Genomic DNA, 20,131 nt, shown 5'->3' with positions numbered 1-20,131 from the left:
AACAACAATGTAAAACAAAAGGGAATAAATATTTAAAAAAGAAGAAAAATATTTAAATATTTTTTTTAAAAAAAGACAGAAAGAAAGCAAAAGGAAAAACTTGCCTCCAGGAGTGGTGAATTCATAGTGCTGGTAAGGGACACCAGCATTAATCCTGGGTGCAAAAAAAAAAGATCTGGGCCAGGGAGGTGGTATAATAATTATGACACAGATTTTCAAACATGATATTCAGAGGTCCCAGTCAGAGCTGATCAGTGCTCTTCTAAAATAAATGGTTAAGCGCATATGTTACAATGCACAAGGAAGGAACTGAGTTCAAGCCCCTGGTCCCCACCTGCAGGGGACAAGCTTCACAAGTGGTGAAGCAGTATTGCAGTTGTCTCTCTGTCTCCCCCTTCTTTTCAATTTCTAGCTATCTCTGTCAAATAAATAAAGATAATAAAAAAATGAGGGAGTCGGGCGGTAGCACAGCAGGTTAAGTGCAGGTGGCGCAAAGCGCAAGGACCAGCATAAGGATTCCGGTTCGAGCCCCCGGCTCCCCACCTGCAGGGGAGTCGCTTCACAGGCGGTGAAGCAGGTCTGCAGGTATTTATCTTTCTCTCCCTCCTGTCTTCCCCTCCTCTCTCCATTTCTCTCTGTCCTATCCAAAAAAAGACATCAATAACAACATCAACAGTAAAACAACAAGAGCAACAAAAGGGAATAAATATTTTTTTATATTTATTTATTCATTTTCCCTTTGTTTTTGCCCTTGTTGTTTTATTGTTGTAGTTATTATTGTTGTTGTTATTGATGTCTTCGTTGTTGGATAGGACAGAGAGAAATGGAGACAGGAGGGGAAGACAGAGAGGGGGAGAGAAAGACAGACACCTGCAGACCTGCTTCACTGCCTGTGAAGTGACTCCCCTGCAGGTGGGGAGCTGGGGGCTTGAACCGGGATCCTCTCAGCGGTCATTGTGCTTTGCGCCACCTGCACTTAACCGCTGTGCTAAATATTTTTTTAAAAGATAATAAAAAAATATTTAAATAAAACAAGGGAGTTAGGCGGTAGCTTAGTAGGTTAAGCACACATGGCAGGAAGCGCAAGGACCTGCAGCATAAGGATCCTGGCTCGAGCCTCCGCCTCCCCACCTACAGGGGGTCGCTTCACAAGCGGTGAAGCAGGTCTGCAGGTGTCTTTCTCTCCCCCTCTCTCTGTCGTCTCCTCATTTCTCCATTTCTCTCTGTCCTATCCAACAACGAACGACATCAATAACGACAATAACTACAACAACAATAAACAAGGGCAACAAAAGAGAAAATAAATATAAAAATAATTTTAAAATTTTTAAGGGAGTCGGGCAGTAGCACAGTGGGTTAAGCGCACGTGGCACAAAGTGCAAGGACCGACATAAAGATCCCGGTTCGAGCCCCCGGCTCCCCACCTGCAGGGAAGTCGCTTCACAGGCGGTGAAGCAGGTCTGCAGGTGTCTGTCTTTCTCTCCCCCTCTGTCTTCCCCTCCTCTCTCCATTTCTCTCTGTCCTATCCAACAGCAATGACATCAATAATAACAACAATAATAACTACAACAATAAAAAGGGCAACAAAAGGGAATATTTTTTAAAGGAATTCACAAAAGAAATGGTTTAATGGGTTAAGAAATTAGTCACTACAACAATAAAACAAGGCAACAAAAGGGAATAAATTAATTTAATAAAAAAAGAAAGAAGCAGTCACTAAAAAGTCCCTCCGCAAAAAAGAAAAAAACTAAATAGAGATTGCAAATGATTATGAAGTCACACAGATATAGTTATGCAAAGAATCCCAATAAAACTGGTCAAGAAAAGCCTTTTTTCATGACCTGAGCTATGGTGCAGTGGATAAAATGATGGACTTGCAAACATGAGGTCCTGAGTTCAATCCCCAGCACGGCATGTGCAAGACTGATGCTCTGGTTATGTCTTTCTTCCTCTCATAAGTAAATAAATGTAAGGGGGGAAAAGCTTAGCAGACACAACATATGTGTGCATGTGCATGTATGTGTCTGCACATATGTACACACCTTTTTAAAAAAAAGATTTTATTTATTTATGAGAAAGATAGGAGGAGACAGAAAGAACCAGACATCATTCTGGCACATGTGCTGCTGGAGATCGAACTCAGGACCTCATGCTTGAGAGTCCAAAGCTTTACCACTGTGCCACCTCCCAGACCACAACCTTTTTTCTTTTTTTCCAATAAAGATGTCTAGGGCTGGGTGGCAGTGCATCTGGCTGAGCACACACATGGCAGTGCACAAGGACCTGGGTTCAAGCCCCTGATTCCTACCTGGAGAGGGAAAGCTTCATAAGCAGTGAAGTAATGTTGCAGGTCTCTCTCTCTCTCTCTTTCTCTCTCTCTCTCCCCCCCAGCTCCCCATTCCCTCTCAATTTTTTTCTCTCCAAAACAAAACATTAAAAAAAATAGCAATCATTTAAAAAATGTCTAATTGTGGTCATTTTGCCCTTTGGGGGGCTATGGACAGTCATTCTAAAGGACAATTAGAGGATAGTTGTTTTTATGTTTTGCTTTTTTTAAGTCCTTATTCTTTTGCAATCCTGCTTCTGGGAATTCATCCTAAATAACTATTGGGAAATTGGGGAAAACCTTCATACTTAGTGATAAATTCCATTTTAAAGGGTTATTTCCAGAGGAAACTGGAAATAACCTACCAGCCCAGGCCATCTCACCATGATGACTGAAGGGAGATCATCAGAGGCAGATGAAACAGTTTGATAACAAAGGTGGGTTTCCGCAGCATAACGGTTATGCAAATACCTTTCATATCTGAGGCTCCTAGGTCCCAGGTTCAATCCCCAGCACCACCATAAACCAGAGCTATGCAGTGCTCTGCTCTCTTTATCTGTGTCTCTCATTAAAACAAATAAACTATATAAATATTAAAAAAAAAAAAAAAAAGGCTTATTGAGTCTCCAGTTGCTTAGTGAAGACAACTGAGTAAAACTGACTAGAGACTGCATAGCCAGGCCTGGAGAGAAGGGAAAGGAACTCTGATGGGTAGAAAGGGGTTGCTTCTGCTGGGGACAAGGGGAAGGTATCAGTCCCTGATTTGGTCTGGTGGTTAACTCACAGCATACAGAGGGAAACTTGATGAGCAGAAGCAGAAATGAATTTCTTGCGCTGTGTGTTTTGCCATTCACAACTGATGAACTTTTCTCAAGAAGTGAGTAGGCAGAAGACCACCTGAAAAGTCCTTGAATTGCTTGGAAGGAAACACAGTGAGCAAATCAGTTCACTTCTTGCTACTGTGGCTGGAAAGAGACTTATGGGGTTCTAAGATCATCCTCTCTCCAAATCAAGGGAGGCCACCTAGCAAAAGGACAGGGGAGACAGCATAATGGCTCTGCAAAGAGGTTCCAGGGTCCCAGGTTCAATCCCCAGCACCACCATAAACCAGAGCTGAGCTGTGCTTGTCTTTGTATCTCTCGTTAAAATAAATAAATATATATTTTTTAAAAGCCACAGTGCTGGCCAGTAGCACAGTGGGTTAAACACACAGGGAGCCAAAGTACAAGGACCAGCGTAAAGATCATGATTTGAGCCCCCGGCTTCCCACCTGTAGGTGGGTTGCTTCACAAGTGGTGAAGTAGATCTGCAGGTGTCTTGTCTTTCTCTCCCTCTCTGCCTTCACCCCCTCTCGATTTCTCTCTGTCTTATCCAACAACAGCAGCAGCAACAATAACAATAACAATAACAAGGGCAGCAAAAATGTGAAAAAATAGCCACTCCAGGAGCTGTGGATTCATAGAGCAGGCGTTGAGCTCCAGCAATAACCCTGGAGGCAAAAAAAAAAAAAAAGTCACAGTGATTTAAAAAAAAAAAAAAAAAAACAGCAGGAGCGACTTGTTTACTGAACCAGCCCCACACTGTTCTCCAGACACTGTGGCACCAACGACGACCACGAACAGGGCACTTCTGGCTCCCAACCACGTGCAGGAGGTGCGCCTGCACCCAGTGGAGTCCATCAGTGACCTGCACAGTGGAGGTGAGGAGGGGAGGCAGTGGGTGGACGGGCGGAGAAGAGAGGAAATCAGACACAGCTGCCACCCGTCTGACGCCCCATCTGCTCACAGGTTCCCTGAGGCCCTGTCTGGCGGACGAAGCACAGTCATGGGATGAGGTGCTCGGCATGCTGCCACCCTCCCTGTGTGCTCAGGCTGGCTGCAGCCCTGCGTATGGGCCCCGGGGCTTCGTGCTGCTGTTGGCACTGCTGGTGCTTACCTGTTTGGCCCTTGCCATCCTGGCCGTCTACCTGAGCGGTACGGAGGACTCAGGAAGCAAGTGGGAACCGAGGGCAAGGGGTGGGAGTTGAGGGTTTGGGGGAGCAACTGCAGGGGCTGAAGTAGGCAAGTGTGTGGTGGGCTGGGAATGGTAGGGTGGCAGTGGTTTCTGACAATGCCCATCCCCACCTCCGCCCATCTGCAGTGCTGCAGAGTGAGTCCCTCCGCGTCCTGGCACACACACTGCGCAGCCAGGAGGAAGTGCTGCTTAAGCTCCGGCTGGCCAGCCTCAGTCAGCTTCGGAGGCTCAACTCCAGTGAGGCCCGGGCACCGAGCTGAAATGCCACCAGCACCTGGGGCCTGGGTGTGTGAGAGAATAAAGTGGTTGTTAGCAGGCTTCTCCGCTCCCACAGCCGCGCCACTAAACTTTCTTGGTGAGGACTCCTCCAAGCCTGACCTGACCCCACAGCTGCCTGCCTCTCCTGACTTCCTCAAGCTAGACCTAGCCAAGCCTTCTGGTGCCAACATCCCATGAAGGGACATCAGCATCGGGCTGCTCAGGTGGCCTGTCTGCATCCTCTGGCCTCCATCAGACAGAGGTTCAGACATCTAGAAATAGCTGTTCCTACTCCAGTCACCCAAACTCTGCCAAGCCTCCCAGTGGGGGATTTGCAGCCTCTGCTCTCCTAACACAGATTGGCTTGTATAGGGGGAGGGCCTGTATTGAAGGGCAAAGGTGAGATGGAGCTGGGGGAGACCCAGCTGGACCCAAGCCTGGAGTGATGGACGACGGGAAGGGCAGGCGGGCAGAAATGCCAAGAAGCCAGAGACACAGAATGCAGAGCCTTTAATTAATCTTTACAGATCAGCACACATTGATTGATTCTGGGTAGCCTTCCCTCCCCACCTGTTGTAGTGGCGTCTGTCTAGACACTGACAACGACCGCCCCCCCCCCCCCAGGACCTGGTTCATCCCAGGGAGCAAGGCCTGAGAAACGGAAGACACCCCCCACCCTCACCCCGCCTGTCCCACAGCCCGGAAACAGGCCTATGTCTGGCCTGAGATAGGGCAGCAGGAGACCACACAGCTATGCACAGAAGCAAAGGGTCCCTAGTGGCCTGGCCTCCAGCCACCCACTGCCATGTCTGTTTTTGGTTTTGTCATTAAAAAAATAAAGTGACAATTACTGGCACATGCCAGTCATTGCACAGTCTTCTGTTAAAAACACAGGGAAGGGTACGGACAGTCTCCGTCTTAGTGGGTCCGGCCTCACAGTACGTCAGCCCTCTTGTCCCGAACACGGCTGCGCGCCTTGGTCCGGGCTTTGAAGGCAGCAGCATTGTACAGGTGCTGGAGTCAGGGCGAGAGTGCAGACTGGTGAGGGGTGGGAGGCCCAGGGCTTCTCCTCCAGCCCCCACTGAGCTCAAGGGCTCCAGACCATGGGAATGGAGAGGGGGCAAAGGTGCTCAAAGATGCAAACCTTCTCAAAGCGTGAGATCTTGCAGGCTTTCAGGGCAGTGGCATCCAGCACCAGCACAGGGCCCAGGCCAAAGATGTCACGGAGGAGCTCGTTGTTCTGGGGGCCGAGAGGGCAGTAAGCTGCGGCCATTCTGAAGCGCCCAAGCAGGGTGCTGCCCCCTCCTCGCCCACCGCCTCACCTGGAGGTGGTGGTGCATGCCTGAACCCAGCACGTCCTTGAACGCAGCATAGATCCGGTGCCGAGCCCAGCTGTCCACATAGAGGACCTCAAGCCCAAAGCGGACTGTCTCCTCCTCATACTCGCCGCCCTGCAGGGTAGAGGGGCCCCCGTGACTGTGTGTGGCGGCCGTGCCCGGGGAGGCCCGCTCCAGGGCGCAGAGTGCGCACACGCACCTCAACGAAGTGCAGCACAGCACGGAAGGTTGAGCGCTGGCGCCGCCGGTCAGCCTTGGCGCGGTGCTTGTTGCTGTCAGTGGCGAGGCCGCGCAGGGCACAGCAGAGGGCCTCCATGTCCTCGTACACAAAGTCCTCCTGCAGCGAGGGGGAAGGAAGGCGGGTGGAGCCTGAGTGCGAGGGGCCCAACCCTTCCCGTGACAGTGAGGTGACCTCCCTCTCTGCCTGTCCCCTTGGGTCACTTCTTGACTCCTGCCTGGGTTGGACACTGCTCCTCAGTACCCCCATCACAGCGTCAAGCATCTGAGTCAGCGCGGGGCTCCCTGCCCTCCCCTCCCTGACAATGTAAGTGGGCTGCTTTCTGTGGCACCCCCAGAATCCAGCCCGGGACGAGCCCGTGCTATCAGAGGTATGTCTCCTCCCAACCCCACCCTATCCCACCCACATCTCATACCTCAAGGTCCCGGGCGAGCTCAAAGAGCAGTGCAATGGTCTCTCCGGCAGCCATCCGCAGGGTCACGCTGTCACTGGATAAGAGCAGAGGCAGCCGGGGCAGCTGTCTGAAGAAGAGGCAGATTGAGCTGTGTGTGCGTGTGCGTGCGTGCGTGCGTGTGTGTGCGTGTGTGTGGGGGGGGCTCACTCCCAGTGGGCAGTGGCTCCTACCTGTCAAGGATGTGAATGATGTGGGTGCTGGGACAGAGGGTGAGTAGCAATGCCCAGGCCTGCAGGGCAGCACAGAGCAGGCCATGCAGGCTGGCAGGGACCACCGGGGCTGCAGAGCCACTCATGCCACAGGACCGGCTGAAAACACCTTCCAAGCAGGTAAGGCAGGAGTCCAGGTCCTAGGGCCACAGGGAGGCAGGGGGACAGCTTAGGGACAGAGCCAGGGTCTAGATTCCCTACTAGCTGTGTCCATGGACCACTTACCTGGATATCAGCAGCAGCCACATAGCAGCCCAAACCCAGAGCAGAAGCACACTGTCGGGAGGACAAGCCAGTCCTTGGTCAGAGTGAGCACAGACTCCCAGTCACAGGGCTCACCTGCGGGGGCGGGGGGCCTGGAGGCTAAGGGGACCCAGCTCTCCACCGAGGGGCTGAAGAAAGGGTCTCATGGAGCAAGGGAACACTTACATGGAGCCGGGCAGCAGGGTTGGCTGTGCTGTCGCTGAGCACGGAGATCAGCAGCGGCTGCAGGCTGTGAAACATCTCCTCGCCCTTGGGCCCAGGGCCCAGCTGCACACAGAGCAGGCCCAGCACGGCAGCGGCCAGGGCCTGTTCTTCGCCCTTCCCTGCAGGGATGCTTTCCCATCAGTCTGTGCAGTGAGGGCCAGAACCCAGCCAGTCTAGGTCCCCTGTGCGCTCTGGGGCGAACCTTTTTTGAGGCACTTTTCCAAGGCATCGGCTAGTGTTAGGCTGCGGTCAAGCAGGAAGTCCGGGAGTAGGCGGGATGCCAGGGCCTGGCGCAGGCTCTCCAGAGCACCTTGCCGGGTCTTGGCACTAGAGGAGGTAAAAGGCGGGTGGGGCAGAGATCACAAGGTCCAGGCCTACCTGGCTGACACCGACACGGGCTTGGCGGGACGGGGGTGTAGTAGTCATTGGCGGGACTGGCTGGCAACGGGATACCTTTTGTCTGTGAGGCGGTCCACATGCTCCTTCAGCCTCTCCTCCAGGTCTTCCCGCTGGCCCTGCTCAGCCACGGCATCCCCCCCTGCAAGGCCAGCTGCTCAGTCCTGCTTCTTGCCCGAGCCCACAGAGGCCCCTCCAACTCCCACCCGTGCTCACCGAAGCCGTCCTCCGCTGTGGTGCTCAGAAGGCTGGGGCATTCACTGGTGGTGCTGCGGGCCTCACTGGCTGCCTCATCCTCACTGGAACCCGAGTCGGCCCGCGTACTGCTCTGGCCACCTGAGGTTGTGACAGGACACCTGGTCTCCCTCCAGTGAAGACAGCCTGGGGGCACCTCACCCAACCCCATGACCTCACATGACAGTATTTGGGGGCGCCGGGCGGTGGTGCACTTGGTTGAGTGCACACATTACCATATTCAAGGACCCAGGTTCGAACTCCCACTCCCCACCTGCAGGGGGAAAACTTTATAAGTGGTGAAGCAGGGCTACAGGTCACTCTCTCTCTTTCTCTCTCCCCTACATCCCTTTCAACTTCTCTCTATCCTATCAGATAGAAGAAAGAGGAAGAGGAAGAGCAGGAGGAGAAGGAAGAAAAAGATTAAAAAAAAAAAAAAAAAAAGCTTGCCCTGAATAGTGCATTCATTGTACAGGCACCAAGCCCCAGCGACGACTCTGGGTGGAGGTGGGGGTGAATGTGGCAACTCTGGGGTGGAGGTGGAGGAGAATGTGGCAAGATTGGGGCTGAAGAGGAGGCACAGAGGCTGGTGCAGGGACTGAGCCAGAAGCAGAATGAGAATGAAGTTTCTCTGCCAGATGGCATCAGACACCAGGTTTAGCCAGATTCCCCCAGAACAGCCTGTTTTATTTCTCTCAATGTCTTATTTATTTTTTTATATTTATTTTCCCTTTTGTTGCCCTTCTTTTTTATTGTTGCTGTAATTATTATTTTTGTTGTTATTGATGTCATCGTCCGTCGTTAGATAAGACAGAGAGAAATGGAGAGAGGAGGGGAAGACAGAGAGGAGGAGAGAAAGATAGACACCTGCAGACCTGCTTCACCACTTGTGAAGCGACCCCCCTGCAGGTGGGGAGCCAGGGGATCGAACTGGGACCCTCATACCGATCCTTGTGCTTTGCGCCACGCACGTTTAACCCGCTGCGCTACCGCCTGACTCCCAATATATTATTTATTTTATTAAAGAAAGAGAGATGAGAGATGCAGCTCTGGCTTACGGTAGTGCAGGGGAACAAGCCTGGGACCTCAGAACCTCGGGGCTGGGTGGTGGCACAGCCAGTTGAGCACACGTTACAACGTGGAAGGGCCCAAGTTCAAGTCCCCAGTCCACACCTGCAGGGGGAAAGCTTCACGAGTGGTGAAGCAGGGCTACAGGTGTCTGTCTCTCTCCCTCTATCATCCCCTTCCCTCTTGATTTCTGGCTGTCTCTATCCATTAAAAAAAGATGATTAGGGAGTCGGGCGGTAGCGCAGTGGGTTAAGCGCACGTGGCACAAGGCGCAAGGACCGGCGTAAGGATCCCGGTTCGAGCCCCCGGCTCCCCACCTGCAGGGGAGTCACTTCATAGGCGGTGCAGCAGCTCTGCAGGTGTCTTGTCTTTCTCTCCCCCTCCCTGTCTTCCCTCCTCTCTCCATTTCTCTCTGTCCTATCCAACAACAACGACATCAATAACAACAGCAATAATAACTACAACAACAATGAAAAACAAGGGCAACAAAAGGAAAACTAAAAAATTTTTTTAAAAAGTCACCATGCTGTGCTCCCAGCTCCCTTTCAGGAGGGTGAGGGTGAAGCCAAGGTGCTGTGCAGTCCTAACCTGGGCACTTAGGATAAAACCAACCTAAGGCAGAAGCACAACCAGACAGACTCTGGGAAGTGCTTAGTCACCAGCCCAGACCACGCCCCCAGATGGCCAGAGCAAGGATCAAAGGCTCAGAGAGAGTCGGAGTTCAAGTGTCGTTCCTACAATGATCTGTACTCCCCCTTTGGCGCCTTCTTCACCCTGTGATTCTATTAAACCTGGTGGATTTGGATTCTTCTTTTTCTTCCTCAATCTCACATCAAGAGGGAAAGAGAGGATACCACAGAGCCTCTAGCACTCATGAAGATGACCCTGGTGCCAGGAGTGGTATGCACATGTGACGCCAGGGACTGAGCTGAACATCCTAGGCTTAGAGCCCAATGCTTTATCCACTGCACTAAGTCCTGGGTTGCCTTTGTCCCCTCAGGTTTATTCATTTTTAGGAGAGAGATACTAGATTTGTGGTGGTGCCAGGGATTGAACTGGGGACCTTGAGACCTCAGACATACTAAGACTGTGTTCTAACCCACTGAGCTAAATTCCCTGGCCCTCAGTTCTATATCCATTTAGCAAGGATGTAGTCAGGTCAGGCACTTAGCCTCAGATTCTTCATTTGCAAAACATGCAAAAGGGTGAAGACAACAGGCTACTCATGGCTCTTCTGTGGGTCCACAGGCTCACTGAATCCCCCACTGGCCCCAGGGGCAGAAGCTCCTAGGCAGGGGTGTGTACCCAGGCTTAAAGCACACTATCTTCTTTATTTACTCATCCTTATGAAAAAGAGTGAGTGTGTGAGAGACCAAAGCACCATTATCCATTGAGTTCCACTTGTTCTGTCTTTGTTGCTCTTTTATGTATTGCCAAGAATCAATCCCCTGTCCCCTATGCTTTGTTTTTCTCACTGGGGCTTCACTGCTCCAGGCTGACCTTTTCAGAGACAGACAGACACACCACTGCACTGAAGTCCCCACCCACCCACCCCACCCCACCCCACCCCACCCCCACGGGGAAGGCCGGGTTTGAATTGAGCCTGGGCCTGCACACAGGGAAGCAGGCACTCTCCCAGGTGAATTAACTTGCCAGCCCAAGAAAGGGAAGTGTTATTATATTTCTTCATATTTTTTTATTGGGGGGTTAGTGGTTTACAATATGATGTCATCACTGCAGACTCAAATTTAGAAAGCTAAACAAGTCCTATCTCCTGTTTTGGGTAATTTATTTGGCCACTTTATAGTACTGATCCATGAGATGTTTATGTTGCTTAATCTCCCGGGATGTCTGTAGGTAGGTCTGACTTCAGAACCAGGTGAATCTGGGGCCATGCAAGTGCTCGGTCCGATCCCTTGGTAGAGATACCACATGGGAGTACTGCAACACTGGCAGGAACTCCAGAACTCCAGTGGTGGGGTCTCTCTCTTGAAATATATTTATTTATTTACTTAGTATTAATAAAGACAGAGAGAGAGAGAGGCAGAGAAGGGAGGGGAGAGAGACATCTGCAGCCCTGCGTCACCCACCCATCATGAGGCTTTCCCCCTGCAGGTGGGGACCAGGGGCTTTAACCCGGGTCCTTGTGTTCCCGCTGTTATCTACCCTGCTCTGTGTCTTTCTCTCTTCCTCTGTCTTTCTTATTATCTTTACTAGTGACATAATATTGATTCACAAAATCACAAGATAACAAGGGTATAATTTCACACTGTTCCCACTACCAGAGTTCTGTATTCCCATTCGAAGGTTTTTTATTTGTTTTTTAAATATTTATTTCCTTTTGTTGCCCTTGTTTTATTGTTGTAGTTATTGATGTCGTTGTTGGATAGGAGACAGAGAGAACTGGAGAGAGGAGGGAAGACAGAGAGGGGGAGAGAAAGATAGACACCTGCAGACCTGCTTCACCGCCCGTGAAGCGACTCCCCTGCAGGTGGGGAGCCGGGGGCTCGAACCGGGATCCTTCCTGCGTCCTTGCGCTTAACTCGCTGCGCCAGCGCCCCACGCCTCAGCCCCCCTCCTCTCTCCTGTCCTTCCCGCAAAACACTTCAGCCTTCCCTCATTGCCTCCACTCTGCCAGGCACCCTCCAGATGTCACACCTCAACTTGTCACAACCCCAACTTGTCTGTGCTGCCAATGAATTTCTCAGGACACATCCAGCGGCCCCTCCCTATGGACTTGCTCACTTGCTCAGCCCAGGTGGATGCCCCTCACACGCTCCTCCTAGACTAGCGCCATCCCGCAAACCCCGGGGGGCGGAGGCCAGGTGGGAGCCAGCTGGCAGGCGTCTGCAGGGTGGACCTACGTATCTACCGCACCAGCACCAGCACCAGCACCAGCACCAGGACACACGCCCGTCCTGGCCGGCGCCGATAAGGATAAGCGAGTGTCTGGGGCCCGCCTCGGCTCCCGGGTGCTCCTCCACCCGCCAGGGCCGGCTGCGTGCGGTCAGCCCCGCAGCTCTCCGGGCCGCCGCGGCCTCCCCCCAGCTGCAGAGTCCAGTCCAGAACTCGGCGAGGGGGCTGCCGCCTGCTCCGGTGGAGGACTGGCCCAGCACCAGGGGCAGCCGAAGGGGAGGAGGAGCCGGGGGCGCCCACGAAGGGGCGGGCGGGCGGAGGCTGCAGCCAGAGCGCAAGTCGGGCGTCCACGTGGCCGCTCTCTCCCGGACACGTGCGGGCCGCCCAGAAGGGGCCGGCGGCGGCTCCAGGCTGACTAGGCAGGAGTCCCTCCTCCAGGACCCTCGGGGGCACTACGGAAGGTGCACGCAGAGCCCCCCGATTGCAGGGCACGAGCCGCCCGGTGGCCCCCCACTTACCCCCACCACGGCGCCGGCCGCCCTTGCGGGACGCGGTGCCCTTCCGGGCGCGTGGCATGCTGGGAAGAGAAGCGCGGGGGGCCGGGGTCAGGGGCCGGGCGGGCAGGGGCTCCAGGCCAGAGAGACGCCGGCCGACGCGCGGAGCCGAGACTGGGGCAGACGACCGGAGCCACCAGACTCGCGCGCCACCATCTTCGTGAGGCGCTCCGCCCCACCCAACGGGTTGAAGCGCCCAGCCCTATCAGACGGGTCGTCGGGAAGCCGAGTTCCAACCCACTGGATTCAGACGCACACCCACGCGGTCGGGACTACAATTCCCAGGGGGCCAAGCGTGCAGAGACCGACCGGCGGGCGCGGCACAGGGCATCTCGGGAGTTGTAGTCTCCTCCCAGGACCCTTCAGCCCGCAGCCCTCTAGCTGAACTATGCACCCACAATGCCCTGCGTCCCCCTCACCACGTGCACTCAGTTGTTGACTTTAAAACTTGCTTGGGTGCACCCGCTAGACTGGGGCAGGAGGGCTTCTCCTGGAACTCTGCGCGCTGGACTGGAAAGGCAGAGTAGAGGGATTCATGGAACAGAGGGGACGATGACACCTCAAGCAGTGAAAGAGAAAATGACTTTATAATGAAAACAGAGTACAAGCAACAGTTTGACACAGACCTTAGCTGAAATCTTAGGGTCCGCTAGTTCTTGCACTGGCCTCCCATAACCTCCCCAGGGATCCAGTGAGACGTAGGAACTGAATTCTCGACTTAAGACTGACAAACTGTAATCATCTGGAACCTCTTTGTCAGGATCAGATGATTCAACATAGATTTGTAGTTTTAAAGTCTGTTTTGTTTTTTTTTTCTGTTTGTTTTTGTTTCCCACGCTGGCCTTTTCCATTTCCCAGGAGTCCCAAGGGAAGTGTGGTATGGGCATGTATGCTAAAAAGAATAGAAATGGAATAATCAAAGTCCTCCTTCCAGGACTGGAAAAATGGCAGCAGAGACAAGAGCGTCAGGTGCAGAGGATTCAGGGATTTATGCTGCTTCTTTAGGCCCAGGCTTGGGCTCCTGGCAGGTAGGACCAGCCCAGCCCCAGTAACAGTGGCAGCTGAAGGACCCCCAAGCTCCAGGGCTGCCATCTGGCTGCAGGTGCAGAAAGGCTTCCAGTTGCCCTGGGTCCCGCCTGGCACAGCGCCCATGGCCATGGCACCGCTGCTGACTGCAGGCCACAGCTGCTCTGGTGACATTGATCACATAGGGGCCCAGGGTGCCCACCAGATAGTCATGGAGATGCCAGCACTCCTTCTGGAGAGAGGGGAGGGATTGGTCAGTGCTTCCATCTCACAGCCCTACCATACATACTGTCTCCCATCAGGCCCCCAGCATGGGAGGTGGAGCAGGCTGGAGGGGGCAGTGATCACCTCAGAGGTGGAGAAGCTCAGGTCCCCCCAGAGCACCACGCCGGCTGCCCCCAGTGCTGCACTGACACCGATGGTCTGCGTAAGGTCATCCTGGAAGCAGAGAACTGCTGAGCTGGCCAGGCCCATACGGACCTATCTCCACCTTCGGGAAAACTTCCCTTGACAGAGCAGGGCCTCAGTACTGACCCTCTGAGAGGTTTTTAGGCTTTCTAGTTAGAGAATGTCTTCCCACTGACCAGGATCCCAAAGAATAAGCCTTCTCTTAGCTTTTAAGATCTTCTGGGGTGTGGTCTGGGAGGTGGCACAGCAGAGAAAGCATTGGACTCTCAAGTCTGAGGTCCCGAGTGATGTCTGTTTTTTTCTCCCTCCCTCCTCCTATCTTTCTCATTAATAAATAAAATCCTTAAAAATTAAAATAAGGGAGTCAGGTGGTAGCGCAGTGGGATAAGCGCAAGTGGCGCAAAGTGCAAGGACCGGAGTAAGGATCCCAGTTCGAGCCTCCTGGCTCCCTACCTGCAGGGGAGTTGATTCACAAGCAGTGAAGCAGGTCTGCAGGTGTCTGTCTTTCTCTCCCCTTTTCTGTCTTTCCTTCCTCTCTCCATTTCTCTCTGTCCTACCCAACAACAACATCAGTAACAACAACAATAATAACTACAACAAGGGCAACACAAGGGAATGAATAAATATTAAAAAAATAAAAAAATATATTTAAAAAAATTAAATAAAATAATCTTCCAGGGGGCTGACAGACTAGCTTTATCTGGATAGTGTACTTTGTCATTTGTGTAATCCAGGTTCTAGCCCAGCCCCCTCATCTCTGGAAGAAGCTTTGGTGCTGTCGTCTCTCTCTCCCTCTGTGCTTGTCTCTATCTGAGGAAAAAAAAAAAAAGTCATCCCAGAGGGCTGAGGAGATAGCATAATGGTTATGAGAAAGACTTTCATGCCTAAGACACCAAAGGTCCCAAGTTCAATCCCCAGCACCACCACAAGCCAAAGCTGAGCAATGCTCTGGTTTAAAAATAAATAAATAAAAGGTTTTCCTAGAGCAGTGAAGTCATTTTAGTAATGACTAAAAATTAAATCTTCCCAGGCAGACATACCTCCTTAGTGCTCCAGGACAGATCCTCTCCCCATACTCAGAACTAAATCAGGGATTTTCCCTCAAAACCCCACAGACAACATCTGCTCCTCAGGCCTTCCTTCTCAGGGCAAACCCCTAGAGTCCAGCTCCACTCACCTGGGACAGGAACCTCCGAGAGTTCCAGTGTGTGAGACGGGCATAGGCCAGGACAGGCAGGGGATGTGGGTGCCCGATGAGGGCCACTCGGAAGGCCTCCTGCAGCCGGTGTCGGACAAAAGCTTGACGGTGGGCAGGCGGCAGCCTGGGTGGCAGGTAGATGCTAGGGAAGAGGGCACTGGAGGCAGCCCAGAGCCAATGCAGTTGGGTGTTGTGGGCGAGGGTGGCTGCGTGGCACTGGCCTGTGTAGTTGGAAGCCATGCCATGCCTGCCATTCCCACAGGCTGGGAAGTGGTAAAAGCCCCAGAGCCCATGGGGCTGCAGGGCCCGGCCCAGCTGCAGTGTTCTCTCCATCAGGGCCCGGGCTGCCTCTTCAAAGCCAGTCCGGGCCTTGTGACGTCGCTCCCGGGGGTCCAGATCGGGGAACGCCAGCCGTGCCCAAGCCCACGAGGCGGCTCGATAAACCCTACGACGGCCCCAGTTCCCTGCCCAGAGGGGATGCCACTCTTCCCAGTCCAGCACTGCCAACCCGGCAAAGCCAGGTCGCAGCCTGTAGTGGAGCTGGTAGGCCACCCGAGCCAGGTGGTGGTCAAGGGGCACAGCCTGGGGGATGCCCCCGTTGTGAGCTGTGCCCTGGGGCCCAAGGTAGGGATAGAGGCCAAGCTGGTTCTTGTAGAAGATGGTGATGTTCTGGCCACGGAAACGCTGGCCATGGTTGGCTGTGATGCCCAGGGCCTCTAGTGGAAAGTGCACCCCAAACTGGGTCTTACAGCGTGTCGAGGGTATGTTCCACAGCACTGAGAAGGGGCGCTCAGACACCCATGGCCGTGGCTGGCAGTACCCCAGGCACAGGGCCAGCCCCAGCACCATGGCCAGGCCCAGCTTCATGGCCACACCCCAGGGACGGAAACCTGTAGGAGAGAGGGGATGTGAGCTTAGAGATCATGGCCATGACCACATCTGCTCAGCCAAGGAAACACTTCCACTTTTGCCCCATCAGAATGGGGGTGGGAATGGGGTTCGGGCAGTGGCGCAGCAGGTTAAGCGCATGTGGCGCAAAGGGCAAGGACCAGCATAAGGATTCCAGTTTGTGCCCCCGGCTCCCCACCTGCAGGGGAGTCGCTTCACAGGCAGTGAAGCAGGTCTGCAAGTGTCTGTCTTTCTCTCCCCCTCTCTGTCTTCCCCTCCTCTCTCCATTTCTGTGTCCTATCCAACAATTAATAACATCCACAATAACAATAAAAACCACAACAAGGCTACAACAACAAGGGCAACAAAAGGGGGAAAAAATGGCCTCCAGGAGCAGTGGATTCACGGTGCAGGCACCAAGCCCAGCAATAACCCTGGAGGCAAAAACAAACAAAAAAAAAGAATGGGCGTGGGAAAAGTATGGTCACATAGGCCTCTCACATCCATCCACACCTCAGGGTGATCTGGGCAGCTCCCTTTCTGTGTCCCTCTCTGCAATAGCCCCACTGTGCCCTCTGACATTGCCCCCCCCCATCCTAGCTCTCACATTCAGCTTTCTCCTTCCTTCTCCAACTATCTTGCATCCTCCCTCCAAAACACTCAGCCCCACCTTTTGTAGTTTAATTCCTACCCAGCACTGAGGTCTCTCCTATGACACTCCTTGCTAGTAGGGCACTTGGGCTTCCACCGTCCCAGCACGGCTCCTGAGTCTAAACCTGCCTGTCTCCCTATCTGTACCCTTGGGTCAAGATTTGTCTAACTCTCCACTGCCTGTGCTAGTCCAGGGCCCGACAAAGGCGCTGCTGGAGCGAGTGGGTGTGGGAGGAAATGACAGCCTGTTCCCGGAACCTGCCAGAGTGGGAGAGGCAAAGGCAGGCACTTCTCCATTCAAGCACCGGGGACCTGGAGGCTCCTGCAGGGATAGGGCACCTAAGACAAAACTGGGGAGTAGGGGGAGGGCGTCAGCAAATAAACTGTCACAGCCACACCCAACAGAAGCCTTTATTCACCCGGGCTGACAGCTCTGAGCCATCCATCTCCTGGCCCCATAGGCATCAGGAGACATGCCCAAGCTGGCAGGACCTGAGGGGCTGAGATGCAGCTAGTGACCAGGAAAGACTGTGCCTTGCTCTGAGAGACCCTCAGATGTCTTTTTCCATCCAGAATATGGGGCATCCTCTCAGGTTTTGGTAGTGTGTTTCCAGCAGGGTCTGTGGAAGGGGCCCTGCTGGGGGTGGGTTTGAGGGAGTCAAGGGCACAGGCAGGGGAGGTGGTGGTGGTGGTAAAGACAGCCCCTTAAGGGCTTTGGGGGCAGCTTTTGGGGCAGGCAGGCTAGGGGCCTTGCAGTGTGGCTGAGGAGCAGGGGTCCTGGGGAAGGCACTTAGCAGGGTGGCGGGCAGCTGTCGGCTGGTGAAGACCAAACCCTGCACAGGTTCACCCAGCTGGTAGCCCAGGTGGGCATAGAAATGCTGCTGGTCGTGGGTGGTAAGGTGTAGCCGGTGGAAGCCCCGGGCCAGAGCGAAGGCCTCCAGGGTTTCCATGAGGCAGCGGCCAAAGCCACGGCCCCTCAGAGACCGGGCTACTACCACTGTCTCGACCAGAAGGCTCTGCGGCCGGTCCAGCACCCTTGACAGGCGGGCATGACCCACTACAATGGGGGCTGCCCCTGGTGTAGGGTGGGGGCCCAGCAGCATCAAGCAGAGGGGGAAAGTGTCTGAGGACTGGCCCAGGGAGTGCAGCCGGGAGGCCCGGCTTCGGGGCCACTGCTCATTGATGAGGTCAACACAGGCATCCAGGAGCTCAGGTCGGCAGTGCACGGGCTCCAGGCTCAGCTCGGCCAGGCAGGGGACTGGGACCTCCTCGGGCTGGTGGTTGCGATCCAGAGTCAACTCAGTGGGTCCAGGACTGAAGGTCATCTCAGGATGGCATGCAGAACTGAGGGGCCGCTCAGCCAGCCTGGGGCTCAGAGTCAGCTCTGGCTGGTGTACAGGATCCAGGTTGAGTTGAGTTAGGACACTGGGAGTCAGTGTCATCTCCTGCTGGGCTGCAGGTGGCTCAGTGCCAGGCTGGGGGTAAAGGCCACAGTGTCCAGGCAGTGGCATCTCCTCAGACCACAAGGGCGCTCCTCCTGCGGACAACAGCCATGCAGGGCTGTGCGGGGGGAGTATGTGAAGGGGGGCAGGGAGGAGCTAACCAAGTGCAAGGGGTGCCATGCAGTCTGGAACAGGGGATGTGCCCTGTCCCCATACTTACCTGGTGGCTGGCAGAGGTGGTCTGGAGAAGGCCCAGTCCCTACAGAGGGTGGAGGGGACTAGTCCAGCACAGGTGGCACCTCACATGAAATGGACACTGAGCGCCACAGTGAGCTGCTTAGGGCAGAAGGAGAACCTGGCCGTCCCAGCTGCAGCCTGCTCTGGTTACTGCTCTGTCCTCCCCAGGAGAGTTGATCCAGTTAGCCGGCCATGGGACCTTGCCACCCCTTGCTTAAGCCCACCCAGGCTCCCTTCAGGAGGAAGGCAGCTGCCCTGGGGGCTCCCCAAGCTTCTCCCCTTCATGTCCAGCCTTGGGTCACATCAGACACCTCACTGACCCCGTGGCAGCATCACTAACTCAGCCACTAGGCTGTTAAACCCCCCCCCCCCCAGCGCTGCGATCACCTTGGCCGCCTGGGACACAGAGCCCACGCCCCCCACCCCAACACTGCCCAGCTCAGGACACGGTGACTGGGCCTGGGTCCAACTGTCCCCTCCGATGGCGGGACCCTTGCCGAAACACTGGCAAGGAGCCTGGCTCCTAGCTGCACAGCAGTGGGGGTTCCTGTGGGTGCCACTGGCCGGAGTTTCTCAATCACCCCAGATAACGCCAACAGCTTCCTTCCTAAATTCACCCGGGGCCAACTGCCACTGGTTTGGGGGCCTAGACCTCCTAGTCCGAACCCCACTTTTGCCCATACTGCCCCTGGCTACTGGCAGCGGAGTCTGCTGAGGGGTCTCTGGCGGTGGGGGGCGCTGGCCGGGGTCCCAGCATCCTACTCACCTGCTCCAGAGATCCGGGCTCCCTTCTCCACCTTCCCAGAAAAGCCCCCCTGAGCTTGAGGCCAATTCCACCCTGGTCAGTCACAGGTGCCCTCTCCCCTCTCACCACGTGCCACTCAGAGGGCTGCGAGCCCCTCACCTGCACCAGCCACCTCGGCAGCAGTCGTCCCCCCTCACCTGGAGGGAGTGAGCCCGGGCCGCCCTGAGGTCTGCAGCCCGACTTCCCCTCGCGCCCGGTTAACCCCTTTAGTGCCGACCCCGCCCACAGCGGGCGGGGCTCCGTGGTCCTCCGCGGTGGTGCGGGGGATCGAACCTGGGACTCGGGAGCCTCAGGCATGAGAGTCTGCTTGCATAAGCATAATGCTACCCCCCCCCCCCCGCCCTGCAGCCCTCTCCCTAGGGCCTCGGTTTCCCCCTCCCTCCGGGAGATTCATTCACAGGCCCTGAGACTTTCGGGGTAGCGGCGGGGGGCTGGGTTGCTGCACCCTGGTGGGTGTGGCCCGCCATGCTCCGCCTGCACCGACACCCGCGGGCCCCTCGCGGGACAGGGGGTCGGGGTGGTACTGACATGTCGAGGCCGAGCTGGGGGATGCTCCGTGTCCTGCTCCGTGTCCTGCTCCGGGTCCGGCTCCGGCTCCGGCTCCGGCTGCGGCTCCGGCTGCGGCTGCGGCTGCGGCCCCTGCCCGCACTGACCCCTAGCGGCGCGGCGGAAGCACTGCAGCCATGGCGGCCCCCTAAGCGCCAGCTGGTCTGGGACCTTTCCCGACCCGGTCCCGCCCCAGCGCCCCAGGCGCCTGCTCTGCGCACCTAACACATGCCGGCCCTGCCTCTCCCGCCCCAGCAGAGCCTGGCCCCCCTCCCGCTTTGTCTCTCGTGCAAACAGCCAGGTGGAGCTGCTCCTGAAATGGGGACCCACCTTGGGAAGCAGCCATTCCCGAATACACATTAGATTTGAGTGAGAAAGACAAGCCTTTCTTCTGGATCTTGGCACCTTGCACATTTTATTTTTCAGTATTTATTTTAACCAAAGGAATAGATGGGAGGGGAGCAGGTGGTGACGCGCCTGGTTAGGCACTCACATTACAGTGCGCAAGGACCTGGGTTC

General features: G+C 55.0%; 3 protein-coding genes across 22 annotated transcripts in view; 1 reads left to right on the top strand and 2 right to left on the bottom strand.

The window, feature by feature from the left end:
• LSMEM2 (leucine rich single-pass membrane protein 2) overlaps positions 1–4,657 on the top strand; it is a 10,234-nt gene extending 5,577 nt beyond the window's left edge. The window contains exons 2-4 of the mRNA XM_060204906.1: positions 3,860–4,025; positions 4,114–4,299; positions 4,466–4,657. Coding sequence (XP_060060889.1) covers positions 3,860–4,025; positions 4,114–4,299; positions 4,466–4,599 — 486 coding nt within the window. The 3' untranslated portion in view covers positions 4,600–4,657. The remainder of the gene's footprint in view (positions 1–3,859; positions 4,026–4,113; positions 4,300–4,465) is intronic.
• A 783-nt stretch (positions 4,658–5,440) lies between these two features.
• On the bottom strand, positions 5,441–12,610 carry IFRD2 (interferon related developmental regulator 2). 3 transcript variants are annotated; one of them, XM_007527278.3, is made up of 12 exons: positions 12,376–12,610; positions 7,916–8,035; positions 7,757–7,841; positions 7,506–7,630; positions 7,265–7,422; positions 7,061–7,111; positions 6,797–6,975; positions 6,588–6,693; positions 6,134–6,271; positions 5,920–6,048; positions 5,742–5,837; positions 5,441–5,611 (listed from the first exon to the last, which is right to left on the bottom strand). In XM_007527278.3, the coding sequence occupies exons 1-12, from the start codon at positions 12,431–12,433 to the stop codon at positions 5,531–5,533; spliced, it is 1,326 nt and encodes a 441-aa protein (XP_007527340.1). In that variant the 5' UTR covers positions 12,434–12,610; the 3' UTR covers positions 5,441–5,530. The 3 variants fall into 3 exon arrangements, with proteins under 3 accessions (XP_007527340.1, XP_060060623.1, XP_060060624.1); XM_060204640.1 differs by lacking the exon at positions 7,061–7,111 and having other exon boundaries at positions 12,376–12,595; XM_060204641.1 differs by lacking the exon at positions 7,757–7,841 and having other exon boundaries at positions 12,376–12,589.
• Positions 12,611–12,979: 369 nt separating this feature from the next.
• On the bottom strand, positions 12,980–19,683 carry HYAL3 (hyaluronidase 3). 18 transcript variants are annotated; one of them, XM_060204629.1, is made up of 6 exons: positions 19,595–19,653; positions 19,028–19,058; positions 18,245–18,283; positions 15,023–15,933; positions 13,786–13,875; positions 12,980–13,669 (listed from the first exon to the last, which is right to left on the bottom strand). In XM_060204629.1, the coding sequence occupies exons 4-6, from the start codon at positions 15,908–15,910 to the stop codon at positions 13,400–13,402; spliced, it is 1,248 nt and encodes a 415-aa protein (XP_060060612.1). In that variant the 5' UTR covers positions 15,911–15,933; positions 18,245–18,283; positions 19,028–19,058; positions 19,595–19,653; the 3' UTR covers positions 12,980–13,399. The 18 variants fall into 18 exon arrangements, with proteins under 18 accessions (XP_060060612.1, XP_060060609.1, XP_060060610.1 ...); XM_060204626.1 differs by lacking the exon at positions 19,028–19,058 and having other exon boundaries at positions 18,245–18,416; positions 19,595–19,683; XM_060204627.1 differs by lacking the exon at positions 19,028–19,058 and having other exon boundaries at positions 19,595–19,677.
• Positions 19,684–20,131: the final 448 nt, after the last annotated feature.

The sequence above is a fragment of the Erinaceus europaeus genome, chromosome 12 (assembly GCF_950295315.1).
Source record: "Erinaceus europaeus chromosome 12, mEriEur2.1, whole genome shotgun sequence".
NCBI lineage: Eukaryota > Metazoa > Chordata > Mammalia > Eulipotyphla > Erinaceidae > Erinaceus > Erinaceus europaeus.
Note: the sequence above shows the minus strand (reverse complement) of the source record. Positions and strands in the feature narration are given on the sequence as shown.

Coding starts and splice junctions, on each gene's coding strand:
- IFRD2 (XM_007527278.3), bottom strand. CDS start 12,433: ATGCCACGCGCCCGGAAGGGCACCGCGTCCCGCAAGGGCGGCCGGCGC. Junction 8,036..12,375: donor CGGCCGGCGCCGTGGTGGGG/GTAAGTGGGGGG, acceptor TCACAACCTCAG/GTGGCCAGAGCAGTACGCGG. Junction 6,694..6,796: donor ATCATTCACATCCTTGACAG/GTAGGAGCCACT, acceptor CCTCTTCTTCAG/ACAGCTGCCCCGGCTGCCTC.
- HYAL3 (XM_060204622.1), bottom strand. CDS start 19,363: ATGCCTGAGGCTCCCGAGTCCCAGGTTCGATCCCCCGCACCACCGCGG. Junction 18,284..19,203: donor CCCGGGCTCACTCCCTCCAG/GTGAGGGGGGAC, acceptor CACCCTCTGTAG/GGACTGGGCCTTCTCCAGAC. Junction 13,876..15,022: donor CTCGGAGGTTCCTGTCCCAG/GTGAGTGGAGCT, acceptor CTCTGCTTCCAG/GATGACCTTACGCAGACCAT.